The sequence below is a fragment of the Mustela putorius genome, unplaced genomic scaffold, assembly GCF_011764305.1.
Source record: "Mustela putorius furo isolate JIRA1106 unplaced genomic scaffold, ASM1176430v1.1 tig00003853_pilon_pilon_pilon, whole genome shotgun sequence".
Taxonomy (NCBI): Eukaryota; Metazoa; Chordata; class Mammalia; order Carnivora; family Mustelidae; genus Mustela; species Mustela putorius.
Genome location: NW_025422005.1, coordinates 47,213,801 through 47,240,821, shown reverse-complemented (window position 1 = coordinate 47,240,821; position 27,021 = coordinate 47,213,801). Strand labels below are relative to the sequence as shown.

The 27,021-nt window shown below is 46.2% G+C and overlaps 2 protein-coding genes and 1 non-coding gene across 4 annotated transcripts in view; 1 reads left to right on the top strand and 2 right to left on the bottom strand.

Moving 5' to 3' along the window:
- The window catches only part of LOC101680667, a 41,700-nt gene extending 19,002 nt beyond the window's left edge, over positions 1-22,698 (bottom strand). The window contains exons 1-2 of one of the 2 annotated variants that reach the window (XR_001179214.2): positions 21,365-22,691; positions 15,390-15,463 (exon numbers count right to left, since the gene is read on the bottom strand). Coding sequence is in view for 1 of the 2 variants with exons in the window: in XM_004751638.3 (XP_004751695.1) it covers positions 15,390-15,446 (57 nt within the window). In the remaining variant the exon portion in view is untranslated. Of the gene's footprint in view, positions 1-15,389; positions 15,464-21,364 lie in introns of both variants that reach the window. The other variant, XM_004751638.3, reaches the window with a different exon arrangement.
- LOC123387417 lies at positions 5,377-5,485 on the bottom strand. Its single transcript, XR_006601871.1, has one exon. It is a non-coding gene; the product is annotated as a U6 spliceosomal RNA (small nuclear RNA).
- A 1,225-nt stretch (positions 22,699-23,923) lies between the features above and the next one.
- On the top strand, positions 23,924-26,243 carry JUN (Jun proto-oncogene, AP-1 transcription factor subunit). Its single transcript, XM_004751637.3, has one exon. The coding sequence runs from the start codon at positions 23,961-23,963 to the stop codon at positions 24,963-24,965; it is 1,005 nt and encodes a 334-aa protein (XP_004751694.1). The 5' UTR covers positions 23,924-23,960; the 3' UTR covers positions 24,966-26,243.
- The last annotated feature ends 778 nt before the right edge of the window (positions 26,244-27,021 follow it).

Below are 27,021 nucleotides of genomic sequence, written 5' to 3'. Positions count from 1 at the left end.
TTTGGAAATAGGGTCTTTGCAGACATCACTACGGATCTCAGGATGAGATCATTTTGGGGTTAGAGTGGGCCCTAAGTCAGCCATGTGAAGGGGGAGGCAGGGGTCGGAGCAATGCTACCATAAGCTGGGGGTGGCAAAGAATGGCTACTCCCTTGGAGCCTTCCATGGGAGCATAGGGTTCTGGGCCTCTAGACCTGTGTGAACATAAATTTCTATTGTTTGAAGCCACCAAGCTTGTGGCATTTGTTCCAGCGGCCCTAGGAAACCCGTATTAGCAGCAACTGTGTCTCTCATGGCTGTGATGTCCCAGTCCCCCCTTCCCCAGGCTCTTCAGAAACCTCGCCAGGCAAATGGTCGGGCCTCTGTGAAAGCCTTATGAGGTACTGAGTCCCGAAGGCCTTGTCTGGATTTGCAGCTGGGTTGCCTATTCTAAAAGTTGACTGAAGCCAATGCAAGGTTATCCCAACCCCACAGTCAGGTAAGTCAGTCAGCATGGGAGGCACTAGCATGCTGCCTGTGAGGTAGCCACTCTATGCTCTACGTGTCACATTCGGTCGTCTTCTGCTCAAGACGTATTCTTTTGTTTTTTTTTTTTTTTAATTACTTATTTATTTGAGAGAGAGAATGAAAGAGAGCATAAGAGGCGAGAGGTCAGAGGGAGAAGCAGACCCTCTGCCGAGCAGGAGCCCAATGCGGGACTCAATCCCAGGACTCCAGGACCATGACCTGAGCCGAAGGTACTTGCCCAACCAACTAAGCCACCCAGGCGCCCCCCAAGACGTATTCTTGAGTATGTTCTCCAGGTCCATCTTCAAGAAGAGGGAACTGAGGCTCGGGGGGGTGGGGCAACCCACTTGAGGTCTCACAGAGCTCCCACTGCGGGTGTTGGGTCTCGAGCCCTGGGCTCCCAGGGCTGTCCCTCACCTCACTAAGCTACCACACTTTGTGACAGGAACAGAATCAGGACAGGGAGAAGGAAGGGGAGGGAGAGGCCAGTAGAGGAAAGGGGTTCAGCTAGCCAACTTTGTGTTTTTGCTTTCCCAGGTTGGGAATAATTAGGTATCCTGCTTCTAACTTTCCATGTGTTGTGGTGGTGTCAGATGTAAACCTTGAGTGATCCTTATCTATGATCGGTATGCATCTGTATGAGCGGAATTAATCATACTGTAAAGCTGCCATGGGAATTCCAGACAGCCCTGAGACCACGGCAGGAAGGACGAGTATGAGCGGGGGCACATCACCGCCACACACACAACAACACTGGTCCCAGGGGCGCAAGCGTGAAGGGAGTGGGTCCCTGATGCTCCTCCTCGCTGCTCGTTGCCTTGGTCTGGGTAACATACATGCTGGTCAGTGAGCCATCCAGGCCTGGAGTCACTTGGAGCATTGAAGCGGGCTCTTCCCGGGCATTTTGGAGAGAGGCCACACACTTCCAGGCACACAGGAACTATTTATGGAGTGCCGACTATATGTCGGGCTCTGGGGACACAGCAGAAAGAGATCGTACGGTAATAACATTGTACGGTGACAGCAACGACACGTATCCTGGTGAACATGTCATGATATGGGTACCTGTGGATTTGCTAGGTTCTGTGCCTGACACTAATATAACATTGTATATCAGCTATCATTCAATTAAAAAAAAAAGAAAGAAAAAAGGGGAGGATCAAAACGAAATCTATTCCTATAAAGCTTAACATTCTACTGGGGGCAGGAGGAGAGAGAAAATAAAAGTAAATACATAAATACATACTATTTCACTGAGAAGTGAGAAGGACAGTCGAATGGGGGATTGGGAGAGACTGGGGGTGCCATGTCATGAAGGTCATTAAGGAGTGCCTTCCTGATAAAGTGACAGGTGGGCAGAGGCCTGAGGAGGGGAGAGTGAGGTCTGCGGATCCTTGGAGGTGGAGGGAACTGCAACTATGAAAGACCCAAAGGTAGAATGTGCTTAAAAAGTTCCAGTAATGGTCTGAGGCTGGAGCCTCTATTCATGGGAGGAATCTGAAGCCCAGAGAAGTTAAGTAATTTCTCCAATGTCACACAGTCAATATGGGAGTGCTGGAATCAGAGTCGAGAGATTGTCTAAGTCCAAAGCCTATTCTTTCCAAACCTGAATCTGAGTGGGTGCAGAGAAGATTATCAACATAGTCTGTGACCTTAAAAATGTCCCTGACTTACAACAGCCCCATGAGGTTAGAACTGTTACTGTCTCTATTTTTAAGAATGAGAAAATGGATGCCCAGAGAGGTTCAGTGACTTGCCCAAGTCACAACAGCTGGTAGGTGGCAGAGCCAAGATTCAGTACTGGTCTACCTCCTCATATCTTACCCACAGCTCTGTGTTATTACATAACACCATTGTTTTGAACTTTAGTAAAATATATTTTTAAACTTCATTTACAAATAGGCAGTAGGCAAGAAAAGCACCAAGTTATCTAAGCAGACCAGTACTGCAAGACTTCTTGAAGAACGCACATAAGTGTGCACATGGGCGCATGCGCACACACATTTATTGACATGTATACGTACATATACGGATATGGACACACCCATACAGTGCATGCATACACAACATTCCAAAGTCAATTACTTCCTAAATTAACCTCTGTTATCTGGGTCTCTGGGGAAGTTAAGTCATTTGCCCAATTATGATGAGCTGCCAAAGCCATCTTGTCCATTCCCAGGAAGTACATGGATGTAGTCTTCAGATTACTTCTTAAAAAGTCAACTGGAACGCTCTGTTACCATTTCCTTGAGAAGCTCAGGGAAGGGGTGGTAGCAGAAAGGTTGAAATGTCAAATATTCATCCCTCGGCAGTAGAGGACTCCTGAAAACATCAATTCCCAGTGTCCTGCTTCTTCTCCGGAAATGCAGACTCAACTACTCTGGTAATTCAATTTGGAGCATCAGGAGGCAAAAGACTCCTGTCAAGGGGTGCTGTGGTTTAGGGAAAATGAGTGGAAACTCACTTTGTCCTCCAACGGTCCTGAGTTCTAAGCTGGTTTCCAGCCCTTCCTGCCTATGTGATCCCAAAGAGGTGAGTGGGTTCCCCTATAAACAAAGCAGCAATAATATCATACCTACTTCTGAGCCATCACGAGAATTATAAAGATCCCTTAGATCAAGTGTCAAGCACACAGCTGACGTTGATAGAGGGCAAAGTTCGGAGTCTTGACCTTTCCCCTACAAGGTGGAGAGTCACTAACTTCCAACCCATAGAACCTACAATTACTATCTCTGGCCACCATGGGAAGAAGTTTAAATGAGGCGGATGGGGGGAGGCAGGCAGATGTTTTCACACAGAAAGGCAGGCCCAGGCATCATTACCATGTTGCTAGGTAGTGTTAAGCCACCCACCTAGCCCCAGAGTGGGCAGCAATTAATGTAATTAGCACAGTGATGAGTGTCCTCTGCAATGATAAACAGCTCGGTCCTGCAGAACTTGACAGACCTGCTGGTCCCATGGGGCTCCTGACCTTGAGCGTCCACTTGGGGAGTGGTGTAGTACGGTTTAGAGGAAAGAGACAGGCTTGGAGTCAGATGGAACCAGAAGTAAATCCTGTCTTTGCTAGTTCCTAACCATGTGTCTGAAGGCAAGCTGTGTCCCCTCTCTGAGTCTTCGTCTCCTCATCTATAATATGCGGCTAATAATATTTTCACACGATTCTTAGAGTTACTTCTACCATCACCAACATCACCATGGAAATCTCCAAACTGGGCTGGTACTGAAGTGGCAAAGGGTGGCCAACTGCCAACATTGCTCGTACCTAGTGCTGGAGCAGCCCCATATTTCTCTGGCCAAAGTCAGAGCAGGCAGCACTGATCTGACTGGCTTTAGGGAAACTATTGGAGTTTGGAATGCAAAGCATATTGATACCTAGAATAAAAAGGGAGAGAAAGTACCCCTTGATTTGAACATTTAAGATAATGTTATAAATAATTACCACTAGCATTATCAGCAATACCACCACTTACGTAGAACAAAAGCACCATGGCAATCTGGCAGTTGGTAATAAAAGCACAAAACCTGCTTCTATCTTTGTATCTAGCCATTCCATCTTCAGAATTAATACCCTTAAAAAAGAAGTTAAAAAATCCAAAGGTGGTTATGTATAAGTAAGCATATGGTAAGGTTCTTGATAATCGTTAAGAATTCGCTAATTTGGGATGCCTGGGTGACTCTGCCTTTGGCTCAGGTCATGATCTCAGGGTCCTGGGATTGAGTCCTGCAACCAGGCTCCTGCTCAGCAGGGAGCCTGCTTCCCCCCTTCTCTTTGTCTGCCTCTCTGCCTACTTGTGATCTCTCTCTGTCAAATAAATAAATAAAATCTTTTAAAAAAGAAAAAGAATTCGCTAATTTGTCCAACAGTTACTAAGTGCCTACTGCTACCAGAGATAAAGACTTTGAGTGTGGGGACACACACACACTCAGGATTCATTGAAATGAAGGTTCTGAAAAGGTCTGTAAACAGAGTAAATCAAGAGGGAGGAATCTATAGGGAAACTACAAGCAAAACTGAAGCATAATCCCTGAGAGCCACATGGATTCTTGGAAACACGCATGTGAATTGCTGTTAAATGAAAGAGCAAAGTTGGGGTGCCTGGGTGGCTCAGTGGGTTAAAGCCTCTGCCTTCAGCTCAGGTCATGACCCCAGGGTCCTGGGATCGAGCCCCGCATCGGGCTCTCTACTCAACAGGGAGCCCGCTTCCCCCACCCCCACTCTTTCTGCCTGTCTCTCTGCCTACTTGTTATCTCTTTCTGTCGAATAAATAAATAAAATCTTTTTTTAAAAAATGAAAGAGCAAAGGAAAAACAGAAATAATCATAGGACTCAGAGAATGTCAAAACCAGGAAGGGCCTCAGAGAACACCAAGTCCAGCAGTTCTCAACCCTTCCCATGGTGTCTTGGACAGGTAAGACTCACATAGCCTTAACAGCCTAGGCAGAGAAAACAATTTATGGGCTAATAATAATAAACATTTCCAGCTGCTAGTTGTCACTCCACTGTTTTCTCTCCCACTAGAGACAGCTTTTCAGTATCCCAGGGTGTAAGCTGAAGCTATTAAAGGGATAACCTTGAATCCACTCTAATTTGTTTAATAAAATGGAGGTTGGGAGTCAACACTGCAGTGGAGAGTCAGTGATCTGGCCCAGGCCTTCATGCAATTGGTGGAGAAGCCAAGGCCCCAAGTGACCCATCTAACCTGTCATGCTAGCACATACTTCTTGCCCAATCGGTATTTGCCGAACGAGGATTCGTGAATGAACAGGCAAATGAGATGACATGACCCAGGTTACCCAAGCTGTATGTGGCTAGTAACACATACTGTTTGAAACTTAGGGATTGGGAGTGAAGTTGTTTGTTTGTTTGCTTATTATATGGAATGCTTCACAAATTTGCACGTCATCCTTGTTCAAGGGCCAAGGTGATCTCCTCTGTAGTGTGTTCCAATTTAAGTATATGTGCTGCTGAGGTGAGCCCTGGGCGTGAATTTGGAATGTGGAAGTGCATGATCATTGTATTTCCTTTCTTTATTTTGCTCAAGGGTAGTCTGGGAAATACAGCAACTATCCAACAGACATGGCAGTGTAGACGGAGCCATAGGAAGAGCCTGAAAAGACACGGAGTTCCAGAATCTTCAAGATATGAATAATACCAGGGGCACCTGGGTGGCTTAGTCATTTATGCAACGGACTCTTTGGTTTTTGGCTCAGATCGTGATCTCAGGGACCTGGAATCAAGCCCCGCCCATGCTGGGTAGGAGGGGGTTCCCCACTCAGTGGCGGGGGGTCCCCACTCAGCAGGGAATCTGACTGAGGTTCTCTTTCCCTCCCTCTCTCTCTGCCCCATCTCCCCACTCTCCAATGTCCCATGTCCAGTGCTTAAAAGCCACAACAGAGATTCCCCCCCACCACAGTAGACTCTTTAACTGACCCATGGAGAAGAGATGATCTTTTAACAGAATTGATCTAGTGCAGAACCCATAGAAAAAGTCCTCAGTTTGCTGATCACTGGTGATGGCTCTTCCCTGCCTTTTCCTTTTCCCAGAACGCCCTTCCCAAACCACTCTCCTCTCCCAGGGTTGACATTTATATCCTTTATATTTTAGCCCCTCTGTAGAAAGGCCCTTTTGGATCATTCCCTTTAAGAAGATCTTCCATTTTTGGGGACGCCTGGGTGGCTCAGTTGGTTAAGCAGCTGCCTTTGGCTCAGGTCATGATCCCAGCGTCCTGGGATGGAGTCCCACATCGGGCTCCTTGCTCAGCAGGGAGCCTGCTTCTCCCTCTGCCTCTGCCTGCCATTCTGTCTGCCTGTGCTTGCTCCCTCCCTCTCTCTCTCTGATAAATAACTAAAATGTTTAAAAAAAAAAAAAAAAAGAAGAAGATCTTCCATTTTACTTCCTTAAAGCCAGAAGTGTTTGGAAATCTTCTAGGTCAGTAGCTCAACTGTCTCCCGACTCCCCATCAGGTAACGTCCAATATCCTGCTAGGTACACCACAAGGAAAACAAAGTTCCAGATCACAGGCAATTCCCACCTGGCTTTTTTTCACTCCTAACACATGCCGCTTATTATGATTTCATATTAATTTATTTATTAACTCTATATAGCCACTATAATACTAGTGATTACAGTTGACATTTACAGGACACTTACTGGGTTCAGTAGTCATCAAATCATTTACTATCCATAACATCCCTCTGAAACAGATTCCCTTGTGATCCTTATTTTATAGATGAGGAGATAGATTCAGAGACGGGAATTTGACCCAATGCATATTGTGCGTCAAGGACAGAACCGGATATCAGAGTCAGACGATCTGGCTCCAGAGGTTAAGGGCTTGACCTCTAGGTGACATAGAAGCACCATGAGGGCAGATTCCATGTCTTTTCTTGCCCGTCACTTCATTCCCAGGACCGTGTATAATGTGTGATATGGGATAGGTCCTCAATCAGTATTTGTCAGAAGAATGACATTAAGGGAGGGCGGGGTGAGGACGGGAGGGAAGAAGGAGGACTGAGGAGGAAGACACGCCACTAGCCCCTTCATGCTCTCCTGTCGGTAAAGTAGGGCTGGGGCCCACTGAGGAGTCCCTGCCTCACTTGGGAGCGACAGAGATGCTGGAGATAGAGCTGAATGAGACAGTGTCCCTGTCCTGGCAGAGTGCTGCATCCTCATCTCAAGGTGGTCCATTGCTTCCGATGCTCTCAGGAGAGCCCAGGGCCCTTCCCTGCTAGCAAAGGGGGTTCAGCTGTAATGCAAGCATTCTCCTCCAGGCCCCTGTGGAGGCCCTCAGAGCACACCAGTAACGATGACAGAGCCCTCTCTCCCTAGAAGACACAGACTAGTGAGGAAGAGGAACCCTGGAACCAAGGAGAGGAGGGGTTGTGGCCCAGCCAAACGGGGAACAGAGGGAAGGCACTGAGTGTCTTCTGCCCCTGGGAGTCTCTGCTTGCTCAGCTCATGAAGCCCGGGACAAGGGCAAGCTCGTGGTTGAGAACTGAACCCCTCACTCTCCACATCAGCCTATGTGGCTGCCCTGCTCTACTACACAATATTGTGACACATGTGACTTGAAGACACGCTAAGATGGATCACAAGAGGAATGAGAGCCTCGTTCTTTCACACTGATTTTTCTCAGGATGTTAGCATTTTGTTCCACTGAGGAACAGCAGCGGAACAGAAACTGTCCTACTCAGGGAAATGCAATCACCTCAGAGTCATACAGAACTGGGGGACTGGGGGCACCTGGGTGGCTCAGTGGGTTAAGCTGCAGCCTTCGGCTCAGGTCATGATCTCGGGGTCCCGGGATCGAGTCCCGCATTGGGCTCTCTGCTCAGCGGGGAGCCTGCTTCCTCCTCTCTCTCTCCGCCTGCCTCTCTGCCTACTTGTGATCTCTCTCTGTCAAGTGAATAAATAAAATCTTTAAAAAAAAAAAAGAACTGGGGGACTGGGCATAGTGCCCGTTCACCCCCCATCCTCCCACTGGGCTGTCTGCCTACACTGCCTTTCTTAAAAGAGCTTATTGCTTGGTGTGCCCCCCCCACCAGTCTTCAAGCACCTGCCCTCCACCCCATAACTCAGCAGTCTCATTTCTCCCTTGTGCCTTCCATCAAGTAAGCGTCACCAGTTTTAAGGTCAAGTCCTATATTTGCTAGTGTGTGTGTGTGTGTGTGTGTGTGTGTGTGTATTTAACGGGTCTTTCTAGTTCTATTATTTCTATTAGGATGCTTAGAGTTTTATTTTAGCATTACGGTTACGATATTGCACAGGTTTTCAGTGGTCTGCCTCAATCTCATTTCTGTTACTTTTTAATATGCAACTCTGCAGAACACCAAGCTTTGCAGGGACTTCCATGTCACATTATAGCAGAAATGCTGGTGGCAGTGCATCAATGGCTTTTCCACCTGCTACTATGCCATTCCTTATCCAAGTTCCAAGAAATCTGGGGAAATGGCAATTATCACCTTCAGACGAGGGAACTGAGGCTCAGAGACGTTTAGTGACTTATCCAAAGGTGATGAAATACTACTGGAATCCAAGTCTTCAAGTCCATTTACCCAGTTTTCACCGTACCCACAATATTTAGCACATTTTCTAGATATATGGTAAGCCACTGATCAGCAAATTATTCAAGGAACACTTAATTCTGCCCACAGATCATTCCTTTATCCAACAACAAGGTCCATAAATGCCATTGGGCGGGGGGGATGAGGGAAAGAAGGTAGCTAAACTTTTTTGAACTCCGACTATGAGTCAGGAATGACATTTGATGCTTTTTTAACATGAACACACACACACACACACACACACATGCACGCACACGCATACTATGAGATAGCTGCTGTCATTTCATTTTATAGACAAGAAACTGTCTAATTTAAGGAAATTACCCAAAATCATTATACTGGAAAGGAAATGCATTGAGATTTGAACCCACGTCTTCCTGATTCCAAAGCCCATGCTTTTCTACTATATCAGTGGAGAACACCTACCTTCTGTAGAGTAGGAGAATACTTTCAGTGGCACAAGGACAAATCTATCTATTTTAATGACCATGCATTTATTTTTACGGTGGTCTAAATGTTTCTGGCAAGTAATATTTGTTATCCGCTTAAAATTGTAAGACATCTTCTCCTACAAAAATATCCTTAGGTTTTAAGAAAGTAAATCTCTTTAAAGAAAAATATCAAGAAAATTAATTTTAGATCTGTAAGTGGACATAACAAAATGGAAAAAGCGGTGGGTAAATCTCTGAAAATTGAGGAATACACCTCTTAGCCCTTACAAAGCCCTTAATAAAATATTTTCTTTATGCGGTTGATTCCCATGAGCTAGATCAGCAGATATTGTCTAAATTAGCTTGACTAGAAAGGAAATTAAAATAGGCATGATTCCCTGGCCAGTGTCTTCAGGAATTTAATGTGGCACTCTTTATTTCAGTGTCTGTGCCAACTGGTGTTTTCTTTGCAGGATTCAGGTCGTTAGTCTAAGAAATGCTTGGGTTCTCACAAGACAGAGGAAGCAACAGAGAAAGAAGACAATATATATTTTAAAGAGAGTAATGGAAGGTTCAGGGCCTAGTGAATATTCCCAAATGATCCACACATTTGATGTTTGTGTTACACAGAGAGAAAAGTAAAAGGCCCTGGCCCCCTCTAGACACCTGGATTTCAATCCCATCTTAGCCACTAATTTAATGTGTCACTCAGGTAAGTGACAGCTGGGAGGTTCACTGTCCCCACTGGCTAAATGAAGGAATTTTGATTTCCATAACCACTTTCCAGCAATGTGAGACACACCCAATCAAGAATAACTATAATTGGCAAAAGCAGCTGTCCATGTAAGTTAGAAGGCACCTGCCTACCATGGGCACCAGAGCCCTTCCTGCTCTAAGAATCTATGATTTCATGATTTAAGCTCCTTGCACTGCAGATGGCCACACAATTAGCAGAGATGCATACAGAGGGCCATTAAAGTCCCTGAATTATGCTTAGAACATCACACCACAGGCCGTATAAGCCAAGCTGGTATAAACGCCTACCTGCCCTTCTAGGCAATGAGTACCCTGGTTAATTAAACATCCATGTGACCATCACTAAGCTCATTATAATTGTAAATATGGAGTTTGTATTCTTAAGAAATGCTTAATGCAACTTTGTAATATATTGAACACAATTTAAACCATCCTGGCTAAGTATTCTCTTTTCCTCACGTTATTGTTTTTGTAACTAACAAAGCAATGAATGTGGATTGTCACAGATGACTATACAGCACACATTCACTACCTCCTTCCATATCCTCCATGACCTCCCAGGTTCACTAATATTGGACTTAGCCATGTGGCTTGCTTCAGCTAACAGAAAGTGGGCAAAAGGAGAGTATACTGGTTTCAAGCCTCGGTCTGAAAAAGCTTCCCATGTTTCCATTTGCCCCAACCTCAGCCATGAGAAGAACAGATCCCTGGTAGGACCTGCCTCTCTAGGATGCGTTCCAGAATGAGACACATCAAGCGGCCCTGCATTGGGTCCCCCACCCTAACTCTTCGGGGTGCACACAAACACACGTGGTATGGTACTCGAATCAGCAGTTCCAGGAGAAGCCGGCATCACTACTCCAAAAACCGCCAGGGAGCCCTGTGCAGTAGGGAGAAGAGACCACCCACCCGGACCTTAGGAAGTGTAAGCCCCCTCAACTAACCTGCAGACCCATAGGCAGGAAAAAAATATACTTAACCTTAGATAGCACTCGCATTTTGTGGTCATTTGTTTCATGACAAAAGTCAATTAATCCACCTATTGTGACCAGGAAAAATGTACAGAAATCATACACTTTTAAATATAAGTGCAATCTCTTTATCCCACCCCCAATGAAAGTAGCTGATGGCCATCATTTCATGGGAACTTTCTATTCCTTTCTTTGGATTTTCCAAGGATTAAATGAGCAAATGCATGTAAAAAACTTAGCAAAGTGATGAGCCTATGATGTAGACACTCAATAAATGTTAGCTCTTCTCCTTATATTCTCATGCAAACAAATATCTCAGGTGTAGGGTTTTTTTGTTTTTGTTTTTGTTTTTGTTTTTTAATGTATGGCCAAATGTGACAATGCTTTACACATTACTCTTGGCTTGCTTTCTTCATGTAATGGAGTATCATAGGTTTTTCTTTAGGTCAACTCATCCTTTTTCTTTTCTTTTTTTTTTTTTTAAGATTTTACTTATTTATTTGTTAGAGAAAAAAAGAGAGAGCAAGAGTGAGACAGAGAGAGAGCACAGAGGGAACAGGAGAAGTAGACTCTCTACTCGGCAGGGAGAACCCTGAGATCATGACCAGAGCCTGAAGCAGACACCTGAGCAACTAAGGCACCCAGGGACCCAGGTCAACTCAACTTTTTAAAAGCATTTCTCTCACTTTTTCATTAGCTGCATGATATTCCATGGTTTAAATATACCATAATCTATTTTACCTATTTCCATTGTTGTAGATAAAGAAACTGACAGAGAGTTGAGATGTTCATGGAAATATTTGCCAGTCTTCCTTGTCAAGTCATGGGACTCACTCTAGCCAATCAGATATGAGTGGAAGTGTGCAAAACTTTAGAGCTATCTAGTGATGTTACCTCTCTCTCCCCTCTAGGACACACGACAATATTTCAGACAGGGGGCTACCACTTCAGCCTGAGTTTCAGAGAAAGAGCTAAGGCCTCAATCATGATGAAAATGGAATATTACGCAGCCATCGGGAAACATGAGTACCCAGCTTTTGCATCAACATGGACGGGACTGGAGGACATTATGCTGAGTGAAAGAAGTCAAGCAGTGAGAGTCAATTATCATATGGTTTCACTCACTTGTGGAGCATAAAGAAAACATGGAGGACATTGGGAGAAGGAAGGGAAAAATGAAGGTGTGGGGGGAATCAGAGTCAGAGCCCAAACCGTGAGAGACTGCAGACTCCGAGAAACAAACAGAGGGTTTTAGAGGGGAGGGGGTTGGGGGGATGGATGGGCCCAGTGATGGACATTAAGGAGGGCACGTATTACATGGAGCGCTGGGTATTATATGCAAGCAATGAATCATGAAATGCTACACCAAAAACTAATGATGTACTATATGGTGACTAACATAACATTATAAAAAAAAAAAAAGAAAAGAAAAGAAAATAATCATGACTGAAATGTAGCATGCACAAGAAATAAACTTATTTGTTCAAAGACTGAGATTTGGGTGGTGGTTTGTTACCACAACCTAATTTAGAGAATGTTAATACAGTGTTTTAAGACTTTCAAGTGTTTGGATGTTCATTGTAAATATTCATCATCCACTGGTCTGACTAAGCAACAACATGCTCATCAATCAAGACATGGGTTGACAGAATAATGGGAAAACAATCTCCTCCCTAACTTCATTTTTTAAAATTATCAGTAGCTTTCTCCCTTACTGCCAAATCACTGGACAAGGAACCCAATGGTATCACAGAAAAAAAACAAGTCTAATGATGTTGTCCGGTAGGTTGAGGACATCCTCTGTATGTGGGAAGGTTCTTAGGTAGGTCAGAATCATGAGAATGTTGACCCATTTTCACCAAGTTGCCAGCTACCAACACACAGACACGCAACACGGCACTCGTGTCACTGTTTCCAAGAAAAGCCATCATAACTACCTGGAAAACTGCAGGGAATGCAGGTGCAAAGGAGAGAAAGTAGAGTCAACAGGAATTTAGGAAAGCTAATTCCAGCTTCCCTGGGTATCAGCTCTGGACCTCTGTCTGCTCAGAGAACCACCGTGAGGATCCAGTGAGGGACAGCAGGAGCAGTTACAACTGATGAGAAAGAACATTTACTTTTTTTTTTAATTACACATATAATACATGTGTATAGTAGGAAGTTTTAAAACAAAAAGAGAAACATAAGGAGGAAAATGGAAATTACCCAAACTTCACAACTGTTGATATCTTGATGGGTTATCAGCCATATGTCCTCCTAGGTAAATGTATACACCTAGAGTACAAGGCCTTCTGTATGCATTTAATACATGTGTGCATGCATTTATTACAAGTCCCTCCTCTCATGCTTATCCTCTCCATTCTCCCTTTCCAGGTTACCCTTAGGTCCCTCCAAACGTGTCCCATCGTCATGCCCCATAGTCAGACCTTTGTTCATGCACTCCCTCATCCTACAATGCTCTTTCCCTCCCCACTGACTCCTCTCCCCCTAGCTACTCCTCCTCAGCCTTCACATTTCAATTTATTCATCACCTCCTTAGAAGACAAGCCTCTGGCCACTACCTTTGTGAGATGTCTCTTCTGTGTGAGTCCAGAACATCCTGTGCCCTTTCTCAGAGCATCATCATACTTAACTCGTCTTGCCTCCATATTATCTATTTCCCTTGTTATCCCCCAGCTTGGGAGCACATACTGCCGCTTTTGATCGCTAATGTTTACCAGTGCCTGGCCCATGGTAAATGCTCAACAATTGTTGAATAAACAAACAACACAGTTAACAAAATGTGCTACCTATATTTCTTCTGAAATCCCCAAGCTACCTGGCACTTCTCAATAAATATCCTGCAAAAGGTTAAATATAGAAGAAGATGTAGGACACGGTCACATGTCTCGTGAAGTTTATAAATTATATGAGAAGAAAATATTACCAACAGGAAGCATCAGTATGTAATTTAAGGGCTAAGTCCTTTACTTCTGCCTCCCTCACTAATTCTCTTCAAACAGGAAAGGGCAGAACAAAGTCCCTAACTTCAGTTTCCCGTTTATTCTCCCACAGAGCAGATCCTGCAGCGCCAGTTGGAAGAAGATGCTAGCAAGTTTAACATATGTACTCTCGAATCTCGGTGGTTCGACACAATACAGTTGATTTCCCATTCAGGCAAAACTGAATGCAAATACTCCTGGTCAGTGTCCAATCTCCCATGTGGTCATTCAGAGACCCAGGCTCCTTCCATCTGTGGCTCTGTCCTTCTCTAAGTGTAAGTCCCTTACACTTAACCAGGAGATGGGGAGAGATGGTTTTCAGAGCCAGGCCTGTACCTAGCACACATTCCCTTCACCCCCTCTGCATTGGCTAAAACTCAACCATGTGGCCGCTCCTAATTACAAAGGAGGCCGGGAACTGTAGTTCAGCTGTGCGCAGAGGAGGAAAAGGAGTTTGGTGGATACTTTGCAGTTTTTCTGCCACAAGTGTTTGTCACCCATCAGATTACAGAGAGTATTTTAAGTGATCCCAAGTGCAGATAACTCTAGTTTATGAATACCAAAAACTCTTGTTGTCTTGACAGAAGACTATCCATCTAACTACCACCGGATCTAAGAAAACATCATCTTAGACTTTCAGATTTTGCAAATAAAGGGTCAATTCCAGAACTGATAAGCCACTAACTTGGTGACCAACTTCCGGCCAAATTCTTAAAGAGAATACTTAGAGGTAGTTTTTATGAACTTGAAAATAAAGTTATGATTACTACAAGCTACTATGTGCTCTGTAGGAATTATCATAAACTAAGCCAGCATAGCATCTGGCACAGAGTAGACAACAAATTTGTATTGAATGGATAGCCCTCGATTCCACTTTTTTTTTTTTTTTTAAGATTTTATTTATTTGACAGACAGAGATCACAAGTAGGCAGAGAGACAGGCAGAGAGAGAGGAAGAAGCAGGCTCCCAGCTAAGCAGAGACTCTGATGCGGGGCTCAATTCCAGGACCCTGGGATCATGACCTGAGCCAAAGGCAGAGGCTTTAACCCACTGAGCCACCCAGACACCCCTTTAATTCCACTTTTAAGGCAACTATCCCATTGATAATTAACTATGACTTCAGAAATTTCTCCTTTAAATATTGAGAGTTTTCCTCTCTAATCTCTAACCATTGCCTTCATTACAGACTAAGTCAACCTTCCCATGAGACATTTGCACAACTACTTGAAGACCTCTATTACGCTCTCACAGTCACTTATTCTCCCCGCCGGGTAAATAAATAAATAAATAAATGCTCCGTTCCTTCAACTCTTCTCCATGGGACATAGCTTGGGGCTTCTCACCATTTGACCGTCTCTCAGCTCTGTTTGGCCAAAAGTGCCTTCCACAGTTTCATGCCCACAGTGCTCCCAATGAGGTCCAACGACCAGCATTCAGCAAAATTACCACTGCCCAGCCCTGAGTATCACCAGAAGTACGTAAGCAAGTGAAGATGCTGCCAAAGGGATTCCTGCACTGGGAAAGGGATGACTTCCACTTTATGATCCCAAAAGTTTTGTGGAAGTTCTGAATGCTGAAATTAAGTCACCAGAAGGACGACGGTGTGCACAGCCATTACGCATTCCTCCTTGATCAAAACCTAGTCTGTGCATGCTCTCCAATGACTCAGTTCACTTACTTGTATTTCAATTTTCTTCATTTCTGCCTCCTTACTCCAATTGTGACATGAATGCATATTTCCAAGCTGACAATCTGGGGAGAAAAAAAAAAAAAAAGCAGGTGGAGGGTGAGGAAGAGAGTGAAACATTCCAAAATTGGAAATCAGTCTCAAGCACATAAGAATGAATTTTGCGGAGAGTTGATCCAAGAGAAGGACTTCCACAGGGGCTCTGACATATGACAAAGACTTAATGAGCACCCTCTGTGCCAAGCACTGTACTAAATGCTGTGGGTTCAGTGAAGACAAGGAATGCCTATCCTGCCTCTTTTAGGCAAAACAGATCTTAAAATAACACATAAAGAAATACGGAATAACCCATGTAGGTAAATTCTGTTGTTACAAAGAAATCTCCGGTTCCCTGGCTTCAGCTTTCCATGAGGGGATATTCGCTAGAGTAATTTCTTACCCACTTTCTCCATCCCATATTTCCTTCCCATGAGAAAGGTGTGGATTATCTGATTGCTGAAGTCAGAAGAAAGACCCAGAATGCCCACCCCAGCCACTGCTCTGTCTTTTCAGAATGAATTTGTCCACAGAATGTACGCACACTGTCTATCTGGAAGTGGCTTGCAAGTGCCCACCTCCGCCAGGGACCCGCAGATAAGTTTAATTCCGAGTAAAGCGCTGGGAAACTCGTTGTGCCTGCCAAGCCCTGCGATCTCTCCTCTATCAGAATAACACTGTGATCTCCATTCATCTGACTCCTATATCTAACTTCCAGCTGGTTCTGAGCTCAAGAGGGAAAGAGTGTTATTTATTACATTCCTGAGTTCCCAACCACTATAAAGAAAAAACAGACTTACGAGAAAGTGTAAGAGGGGAATGTAATTTAGATGGGGGAAGGGCGCAGTATGAAAGCAAGCCTCTTCAAGTGTCATTAAAGCCAACATCCAAAGGAAATAGAAATTGACCAAACAACAGGGAAGAAGTGGGAGGGCTAATATAAAGGTTCTTAGGCAAGAAATAGTTTATCTTGTTTGAGGAACTGAAGAAGTCCAGTGCGGCTGTCATTAGGGCTGGTTACCAAGTATGGATAGCTCTCTGTCTTCCAGGCCAATTGGACTGTACTTCCTGGTCTCCCAGTGGCTAGGGGTGGAGGGTTAAGGGGGATGAGGGAGTGGGCATGAGACTAGTTTTAACCAGTGAATTTCGAGAAGAGACCTGGTACATTCTCTGGCAAAGGAATTTAACTGCCTGGCCAAGACCCTTCAAAGCTTCTTTCTGTCTACCACGAGATCTGTAATGTTCCTGAAAGTAGGTGCTACATTAGGCTGGGTCCCAGAAAAGGCAATGTGATCAGAAGCCCTGCCAACCCTTGATGGATATGGAGCAGGAGCAAGAAATATATATATATATATATATATATATATATATATATATTTTTTTTTCTTAAGTCACCAAGATTTTTGTTTGTTTTGTTACTGTAGTAGAACCCAGGCTACCTTGACTGATAAAGTCACACCCAGTATGGCTACAAAATAGTTGGAAAGGTGGTATAGCCCAGATAAGGTGAGATCTTAAAAGGTAAGGTTAAGAATTTGTCATCCCAAATCCAGTAGGATGCATTTAAGGAGGTTTCAGCAGGGGAGTTTGATATGTCTCAATTTTTATGTATTAAAACAAAGTATTATTACTATCTATTAAAATACACCCTTAATTCCATTATAGAAAAGGCTACTTTTTAAAAAATTCACTAATACGCATTTATTGAGCACCTCCTAATCTCCCACATGCCAGGTACTGCATTAAGCATCAGAGATACAAAAATGATTTAGAAAAAAATAACAATAATTTAATTTAATACTCTATTAATAATAATTTAATACTTTATTAAATGAATTAGACACAGTTCCTGGATTTGGAGTCAGGAATGTAAGAAGACATCTACATGATAGACATTCTCTGCTTCAGGGGTGTACCCAGTAGGGTGAGAGCCAAAGAAAATAATAACTATTTGAGTGCAGGGTGGGAGAGGGGGTAACAGAAAGCTTCAGAGGGAACAATTACTGGAGCAGGGTCTTGAGGGGGAAGTAGGAGTTTGCTAGGTGGCATTTTGATTAAGGATAAAATGAAATGGAAAGACATAAAAACATTAGAGGAATTGAAAAAGTTTAGGGTAGCTGAGACCCCGTGTAGTAGGTATGGTAGACTGAATTACTCTTTGCAAATACTTGCTGCCCAGCCCCACTGACGTCAGGCTTGACAATGCAAACTGCTCTCAGCAGAAGCTTTAAGTACTGGGCTCTTTTCTCTTTGCCATGACAATCAGCAATGTTTGAGAAAGTTTCCTAGAGAAATGGTGATATTATGTGAAACAGAGACACAGCCAACTCATAATGCACACACAGTATGAATGAAAAATAATTATTTGGTTGTCATCCCGTAAGATTTTTGGATTGTTACCATAGTGTAACCTAGGCTACACGTGGTTGTCCATTTCCAGCTCTTGACTTCCAGACACATGGTAGGATTGCATTTTCTTGCACCCTTCAAGTAAAACGGGGTCATGTGACTTGTTTTTGGCCAATAATATGGACATGCAAATAATGTGTGTCATTTCTGGGAGGGACCTTCATTGCCAATGTGAAATCATCATGCTTTCTTTCCTCTGTTGAGGTGATTGGGAGGATTGTGGAGGCATTTATCAAGAAGAAACCTTCTTCAGATTCAGCCTCTAAATGAGTACATTGAGCAAAAGGCTTCTGACCTTAAACATGGAGTATGAGCCAGAAACAAAGTTTTTTTGTTAAGCCACTGAGATTTTAAAGATTTTGTTTATTTATTTATTTTTTGAGAGAGAGAGAGAGAGTACACCATTGGATGGAAGGGCAGAAGAAGAAAGAGAAAGAGGGAGAGAACCAGACTCCCCATTGAGCATGGAGCCCAACATGAGGCTCAACATGAGGTTCCACATGGGGCTTCACACCAGGCTTGACACAGGGCTCAACCTCACAGGGGCCTGATCTCCCAACCCTGAGATCATGACTTGAACTGAAATCAAGAGTTGGAGGCTTAATTGACTGAGCCACCCAGGTGCTCCAAACCACTGAGATTTTAAAATTGTTCAACATGATGGCAAACCTAGCCCATCCTGACTGATCTAAAAATTAGAACTGAAATACACAGTCATGTAATAACAACAACAAATAAAAGTAAACATTCATTTAGAAGGCAATAACTAAGAACACCTATTCAAAGCTAAAAGGATGGTGATCTATTTGGTGAGCATATTACCTGTGATAATGCAGAAGACATATGATGAACCTAATGAATAAACCAAGAGACTGTAAAACAGAATGTTAATAGCTTGTGTTGGTAGCTGTTGGATACATTTGTAAACTTATTACAAAAAAGAGATGAGCTCAGAGAAGATTTGCCCAGTTTGTAAAGAGACATTCAAGTAGGGACAATCTATAAATTCAAAGATTTGTAGGGTTCAAAGAGGTTACTGTTTCTCAGTTTCAACCAGTAAAATATAAAATTATGGCATGTTTTCAGCAAAAATAAAAAATAAAAAAAAAAAGCCAATTAAAATCAGCCTTGAAGTATGTCTCAAGTCAAGGGTATGGCCTCAAACCTATTGTTATAATTTCTGGATGAATGAAGATATTATGCAGCATATGTTCACAATTGAACAAATGGCTTTGGAAAAGGGAGGAAAAGTATCATTCTCCCACCAAAGTCCAGAAAACCCAAAGTGCACAAAACCAAGTCAGGAGAGAGAGGACAAGTGAGGGACAATGAATGAGAGAGAGATACCAGCAGGCAAGAAAGCAAGAAAGCAAAGATATACAGCAAAACATGGAAGTAGGTCTGGGAAAGAATCAGTTGTGGTTATTAGCTCATGGAACGCCTGGAATCGAACAGATAAGAAGCCCACATTTTTGTGAGAGTTATACTGCCAAAAGCACATCAGCCTGGATTAAAGGAGACCTTATTCAAAACTTAATATCACTCTGTACCTTCCCCAATTTTTAAAGGCATATTTTAAAACATATTTCCCTATGCCCTCTTCAGATATAGAAAAGGAAGACTTTCTCAGAGAGCAAAGCCAGAGGTCACAGAAAGCAGTGGATAAGGCAGCTACCCCAGTGTCTAATAAGGGTGTTGGATTTGGGGGGGGGGGCATCCTCAACATGTCTGCTTAGTGGACTGGTGTCTACTGTGGTTTCCCATTCCTTCATTTTCCAAACAGCGTGCCCATGGCAGTTAGCCTGTCACTGGTCCATCTTGAGGGTACACAGGAGAGACGTCTTGCATTTAGAAAAAAAGGTCACATCTGGAGCTGATACAGAGTCTACTACGAATCACCCAGAACCTGGAAAGTGAGCTTGACACACTGTGACTTGATAAATCTTTAGGATTGTCCCCCCTGAGGAAAGAATGAGAAAATTCTGTCTGTGGGAAGACAGTAAGCCAAACATTTGGTGAGCAGAAAAGAGACTGTTAGAGTCATTAGTGTTGTTCTCCAAATAGTCCTGGCTCTCTCCCTTTAAGATACTCGGCAGAATTGCAGAGATTTAAAATTAGGCGGTAGCCACATGACTTGCTTTGACCAGTGATACCCAAGCAAAAACTCAGTGTGTCACTTTCAGGTGGATGCTTCAAGAGCTAGTGAATGGTCTGCTGCCTTGTCTCCTCCAGCCAAGAGAGTAATGAGAAGTACGTGTCAAGACAAAGCCTTCTTCAGTCCAAGTCCTCAAGTGTCCATGGTGAGCAGAACTCCCCTGCAGACCTTGAGCGGGGACATGTAGCATGAACAAGAAATAAACTTCCCCTGGGGTAAGCCACTGAGATGTCTGGCTTGTTCGTTAGAGCAGCATAGCCCAGCCTGTCCTGACTGATTCTGGAAGTGAGAGAGGAGGCAGGAGAGCAGGAGTGAGCGTAGGAAAGGAGCCCCCCCTCTCAAGCCAAGGTCTCTGAACTCTTTCCTGGTCATAAGGGAAAGCCATGAAGGTTTCCAAGCAGTGGTGTTAACATGAACAGATCTGCTATTTTTTGGATAAAATATTCTATTTCTCAACATAAGAAGAAAATAAGCCTACTAAACCACATAAGGCAGAGAGAAACACACAGAACCCTTGGGCAAAAGATGTGTGTATATATATACTTACACACACAAAGTCCTAAGTCTTAAAGTTTCCAAATACAGGAGCTCTGAAAGGAGTTCCAGAGGATCAGACATGGTAATTAGTTCTATCCCACCGTCCAAGTGCCATTCCCCTACAGACACCCAATACTTAAGAAAGTCTTCCAGAGCAGAACAGATCCAAGGGAATGGAACAAAGACCTGAGGTTAATTTCCAGCTGTGTGACCTAAGCAAGAGCCTTAACCTCTCTGAACCTAGTTCCTCATATGTTAGATCCAAATAAAAATACACGTACCTAGAGATGGTTGTGAGGAGAAACAGCATATTTAAATAGCTCAGGTAAATGCCTGGCTGGTGGTAGGTGTTTAATACATTAAATTTATTTTTATTGCCGTTAACATAAAAAATTATTAAGAACGTCAGCTCCGTGATTACAAAAGAAAATGATTCAGGGCAACAGAATAGAGAATGTTCCCTCCTCAAGGGAAATAACTGGGTCTTGTCATCACTCTATCCCCCCACCGCAGCTCAGTGCCTGGCTCACAGGAGCTGCTCAGTTTCCCTCTGCTGCAGGAGGGAAGAAGAGGTGAGTGCGTGGGGTGAAGAAAAGTTGTCAAGATTTCTGACACCAGCTGCTGTTGGGCCCTTGAATCTAAACTCTCAAAGCCACAAATACCATAAAGCTCTGGGCTATAAACCCAAGGCTGAATTCCCCCTAAGTTCAGAAGCTGAAAAGCCAAAATTAGAATCTGAGAACACAAATTGCAGCAAGTCTGACTTCAAACCCCAGTCCTCCACAGGAGGTCCGGGAAAGTGCTGACTTCTGACCCTTTGCTCCCTCACCTTCCTCTCCTCACCGCTCCTCACAGGGGTAAGGACACCTGGTTCTGCCAAGTCACACTTATATTCCGCATTTCATCGAGGTTCTGGGAAACTCCGAAGGAGGGTAGAAAAGGGGTTTGTTCGGCGACCACCTCCTGGCCCTGGAGGCGACGATGTTCCACTAGCTCAGCCCAGTGAGTTGGGTCTCACCGGCCACACTTGCAGACCTGAACGAATTCCAGAGAAGTTCGGCAATTCGGTCACTTCACACCGTGGCAGCGCTGGGCACGCGAGAACCCACGATCCCCGATTTGGATATTCCTTCCGCCATACACTTTTGTCCCTAAGGGCTGCGGGGTAGGAGGAGGAGAAAATAACCGCAGAAAAGGAACCACTTATATGGGTCTAGCGCTTCCTAGAGGCTACCCAGGATATGGGCCCACCACCTGGCCCGGAGCGGAGAGATCTTAAATCCTGGTCACTACCCCTGACTCGCTGCGTGACTTTTTTCTGAGTTATCTGACGCTCTCGGACATGTTTTCCTGTAAACAAATCAGGACGGGAGGTGGTGTGTGTGTGTGTGTGTGTGTGTGTGTGCGCGCGCGCGCGCGCGTGTTTGTGAACTATGGTTGCATGTTGTGCGGGGGCGGGTAGCAGACGATCACCGGGGTTCCCCAAGTTTCGGATTCCCTAAACGCGCATTCACAACTGGAAGCTGAGTTGCCGCCTAATTCTACCCCCTATAGAAAAACTTCCCCATCAAGGCAAAACTGAGCGCGCGCACCCTTTCTCCCATGGTCTGGAAGGTGCAGTGGGGGTGCAACGCAGACTTCGCTGAGCACCGAGTTTCGAGCAATGCAAATCACTTGGCTTCTGGGCTCAGCCAAACAGCAGCGCAGACGATCGCTCGTGAACTTGACCAGGAGACAAACTTTGCAGCGTCCTCAACGTGGGGGGCCCGCTCTCCCGAGACCGCCCCTAAACTTAAGCCCACTTTCACTCGCCCCCACAGGGGACTTAACAGAACCACCTTAAGGGCGGTGCTCCCGCCCCCCGGAAGTGCGGGGGGGCACACACCCGAGCGAACAGCCTCCTGCCCCACAAGGCGGCGAAGTGCCGGTGGATAATAGCGAGCACCCCAAGTGGGGAAATACCCCACACTCAGCGCTCTCAGCCCCAGACACCTGGCCCGGTTTCCGAGCCTTCCGGGTGCCTGAGTCCCCTGCATTCCCGCCCAAGCCCTGAACTTGAGCCCGCCTCGGTCAGAGGCTGCGAGAGCCCGCGTCCACCCGACTCGCTGTAGCCACCGTCACTAGACAGTCAAACCTCAAGACGTCAGCCCACAATGCACCGGGCGGGCCGGGAAAGACGCGCCGGGGAGGGGAGGGGAAAGAGCGCCGCGCGAATCGCGCGGGAGGGGGAGGGGGAGGAGGAGAAAGAAGGGCCCAACTGTAGGAGGGCAGCGGAGCATTACCTCATCCCGTGAGCCTCCGCGGGTCTAGAGAAGAATCTTCTAGGGTGGGGTCTCCATGGCGACGGGCGGGCCCGCCCCCTTGCGAGCGACGCGAGCCAATGGGAAGGCCTTGGGGTGACATCATGGGCTATTTTTAGGGGTTGACTGGTAGCAGATAAGTGTTGAGCTGGGGCTGGATAAGGGTTCAGAGTTGCACGGAGTGTGGCTGAACCACCGAGGCGGGAGTGGAGGTGCGCGGACTCAGGGAGACAGGCAGACACAGGCAGGCAAGACAGCAGTGGAGTCCGAGCTGCAAATCCTATTTTCTTTTCTGTTTTCTCACCAACTGCCCAGAGCTAGCGCCTGTGGCTCCGGGGCTGGTGTTTTGGGGAGCGTCCGGAGAGCCCCTTCTCCAGCCGCCCCCAGGAGGAGAGCTCCGCTGCCCGGGAGCTGCTGACAGCGCGGAGCGAGGCGGCAGTCCGTCCGGGGAAGTCCGGAGAGCGGCTGCAGCGGCCAAGAACTTTCCTGGCCAGGAGGACAGGGGACAAGTGGCCCGGGTCCCGGAGCGAACTTTTGCAAAGCTTCGCTGTGCGTGAAGCTGTGGCGGCGGCGGTGAAGACGAGAAGGCGGCGGAGAGAGGAGACCGAGGAGGGACGTGCGCTCAGCTTCTCTCGCACGGGTTGCTGAACTTGGGCGAGCGCGAGCCGCGGCTGCCAGGTGCCGCCTCCCCCTCGCAGCGGAGGAGGGGACAGTCGTCGGCGTTGGGGCGGCGGAGACCCGCCGCCGGCCCGGCCACAGCGGGATCGGTGCTGACTGCTGCCGCCGGGAAGGCCGCTGTCGCCGGGAAGCGCATTCGTCCGCCGGCTGCCAGGAACCGCTGCGCCCGAGAGCGCTCCGTGAGTGACCGCGACTTTTCAAAGCCGGGCTGCGCGCGCGAGCTGACAAGAGTGCGGGCGGCACCTGAACCCTGAGCGCCTGGGGAGCGAGCTGGTGAGCAGGGCGCAGGGGGGAGGACAGCCGGCGGGTGCGCGCGCCTCTCGAGAAACTTTCCTTGCCCAGGGCCCCGGGAGGCGCGGGTGTCCCCCGCTCGCCAGCGCGCTGTTGCGGCCCCGAAACTTCTGCGCGCAGCCCAAACTAACCCCACGTGAAGTGACGGACTGTTCTATGACTGCAAAGATGGAAACGACCTTCTACGACGATGCCCTGAATGCCTCGTTCCTCCAGTCTGAGAGCGGCGCCTACGGCTACAGTAACCCCAAGATCCTGAAACAGAGTATGACCCTGAATCTGGCCGACCCGGTGGGTAGCCTGAAGCCGCACCTCCGGGCCAAGAACTCGGACCTCCTCACCTCGCCCGACGTGGGGCTGCTCAAGCTAGCCTCGCCCGAGCTGGAGCGCCTGATAATCCAGTCCAGCAACGGGCACATCACCACCACGCCGACCCCCACGCAGTTCTTGTGCCCCAAGAACGTGACAGACGAGCAGGAGGGCTTCGCCGAGGGTTTCGTGCGCGCCCTGGCCGAACTGCACAGCCAGAACACGCTGCCCAGCGTCACGTCGGCAGCGCAGCCGGTCAGCGGGGCGGGCATGGTGGCTCCGGCGGTGGCCTCGGCGGCGGGTGGCAGCGGCAGCGGCGGCTTCAGTGCCAGCCTGCACAGCGAGCCGCCGGTCTACGCCAACCTCAGCAACTTCAACCCGGGCGCGCTGAGCGGCGGCGGCGGGGCGCCCTCCTACGGCGCTGCCGGCCTGGCCTTTCCCGCGCAACCCCAGCAGCAGCAGCAGCCCCCGCAGCCGCCGCACCACCTGCCCCAGCAGCTCCCCGTGCAGCACCCGCGGCTGCAGGCCTTGAAGGAGGAGCCGCAGACGGTGCCCGAGATGCCCGGGGAAACGCCGCCCTTGTCCCCCATCGACATGGAGTCGCAGGAGAGGATCAAGGCAGAGAGGAAGCGCATGAGGAACCGCATAGCTGCCTCCAAGTGCCGGAAAAGGAAGCTGGAGAGGATCGCCCGGCTGGAGGAAAAAGTGAAAACCTTGAAAGCGCAGAACTCGGAGCTGGCGTCCACGGCCAACATGCTCAGGGAACAGGTGGCACAGCTTAAACAGAAAGTCATGAACCACGTTAACAGTGGGTGCCAACTCATGCTAACGCAGCAGTTGCAAACGTTTTGAAGAGAGACTGTCGGGGGCTGAGGGACAACAGAAAAAAAAAATTACACAGAGAGACAGACTTGAGAACTTGACAAGTTGAGAGAGCGAGAGAGACAGAAAAGAAGTGTCCAAGGACTAAAGCCAAGGGTATCCAAGTTGGACTGGGCGGCGTCCTGACGGCGCCCCCAGTGTGCACGAGTGGGAAGGACTTGGCGCGCCCTCCCTTGGCATGGGGCCAGGGAGCGGCTGCCTGCGGGCTGCCCCGCTTTGCGGACGGGCTGTCCCCGCACGAACAGAACGTTAGACTTTTCTTTAACATTGACCAAGAACTGCATGGACCTAACATTCGATCTCATTCAGTATTAAAGGGGGGGGAGGGGGAGGGGTTCCAAACTGCAATAGAGACTGTAGATTGCTTCTGTAGTACTCCTTAAGAACACAAAGGGGAGGGGGTTGGGGGAGGGGAGGCGGGAGGGAGGTTTGTGAGAGCGAGGCTGAGCCTGCAGATGAACTCTTTCTGGCCTGCCTTCCTTAACTGTATGTACATATATATATTTTTTAATTTGATGAAAGCTGATTACTGTCAATAAACAGCTTCATGCCTTTGTAAGTTATTTCATGTTTGTTTGTTTGGGTATCCTGCCCAGTGTTGTTTGTAAATAAGAGATTTGGAGCACTCTGAGTTTACCATTTGTAATAAAGTATATAATTTTTTTATGTTTTGTTCCTGAAAATTCCAGAAAGGATATTTAAGAAAATGCAATAAAATATTGGAAAAGTACCCCTCCCACAACCTCTTTTCTGCATCATCTATGGATTACCTATCTAGGTGAAGTTGAAAAAGTGGAGAGTCAACTAACCTCACTCTCAGTGCTTCTTACTATCAAGCAGTGAAAACTGTTCTCTACTGGACTTGAGATAACTGTAGCTGATGCCCTTGTCAACTTACCCTCTTCCCTCCCCCAGCAATCTATAGGGTTGCTTACAGAGGATAGTGTGGTCCTTCTGGAGACTGAGGGAAGGGAGGTTGTGGTGAAGAGGGACAGGCAGTCCCCTGGGAAGTCCCATTTTCAAATCTGGATTATACCAAGTGGCATGTGCTGTGACCATTTGTGATGTTAGCAGAAACTTAAGAGTAGTTGCTTACTCTCAAATCAGGAACAGTGGCAGATTTTCACAGAAGATGTATCCTTCCAATTTGGAATCTTTAACAATCCCTCGATAAAAAAGATGGTCTTTGCTTATGAATATTTATAACAGCATTCTTGTCACAATAAACGTATTCAAATACCAATAACAGATCTTGAATTCCTTTCCCTTTACTACTTTTCTCTTCCCAAGCTCTACACTGAAGCTTTTCTTTTCAGTTGCTGGGGTTAACGTTACTGCCATCTGAAGTTACTGGGTAATTAAGAAGCTAAGAATTTAGGAAGAGTCGACACGATTTGCAATCTGGATGAAACATTCTCCCAGCTTCATAAATATTCTTTCTCCTCCACTGCCTCTCTCTCTCTCTCTCTCTCTCTTTTTCTCCCTTTCTGAAACAAACACCTATACTTAGACAAGTTACTACAATAGCAGTTTACCATTTGGGGTTTTTCTAGAGTTTATTTCTTAATTTGTTTCTAAAATATTCAGCCTTATTTAAGTCCTTATTACAGAAATAGCCTTAAAAGATGGTAATCTATATACCCGAAAAGATTCGTAAGAGAAACCATGAACACCAACACAGTGATTACCTATGTAAGTCAAACCTTAGCTCTGGGGAAATGGCAAACTTAAATTCTGTCTACAGATACAACTTGGGAGATCAACAAGGCAGTATGCAACAAGGGAACAATTTTTGCTTGGTTGCTTTTCATCCCAAGAGCCGGTGTGATTATCAAGCAGCAAAAGCAATTTGATATCCAGGAATATTTCACAAACCACTAATTGAGGCAGGGCTGTTTGCTCATTAGCAGTGCTCTAGTACCCAACAGGTCTGAGAGTGCTAATATCCTGCCTGTGGCTGTAAATCCAAAGACAGACAGAGTTGCTCCTTCAGAGTGTATCTCAGAGTGCAAGAGATTGGACAGAC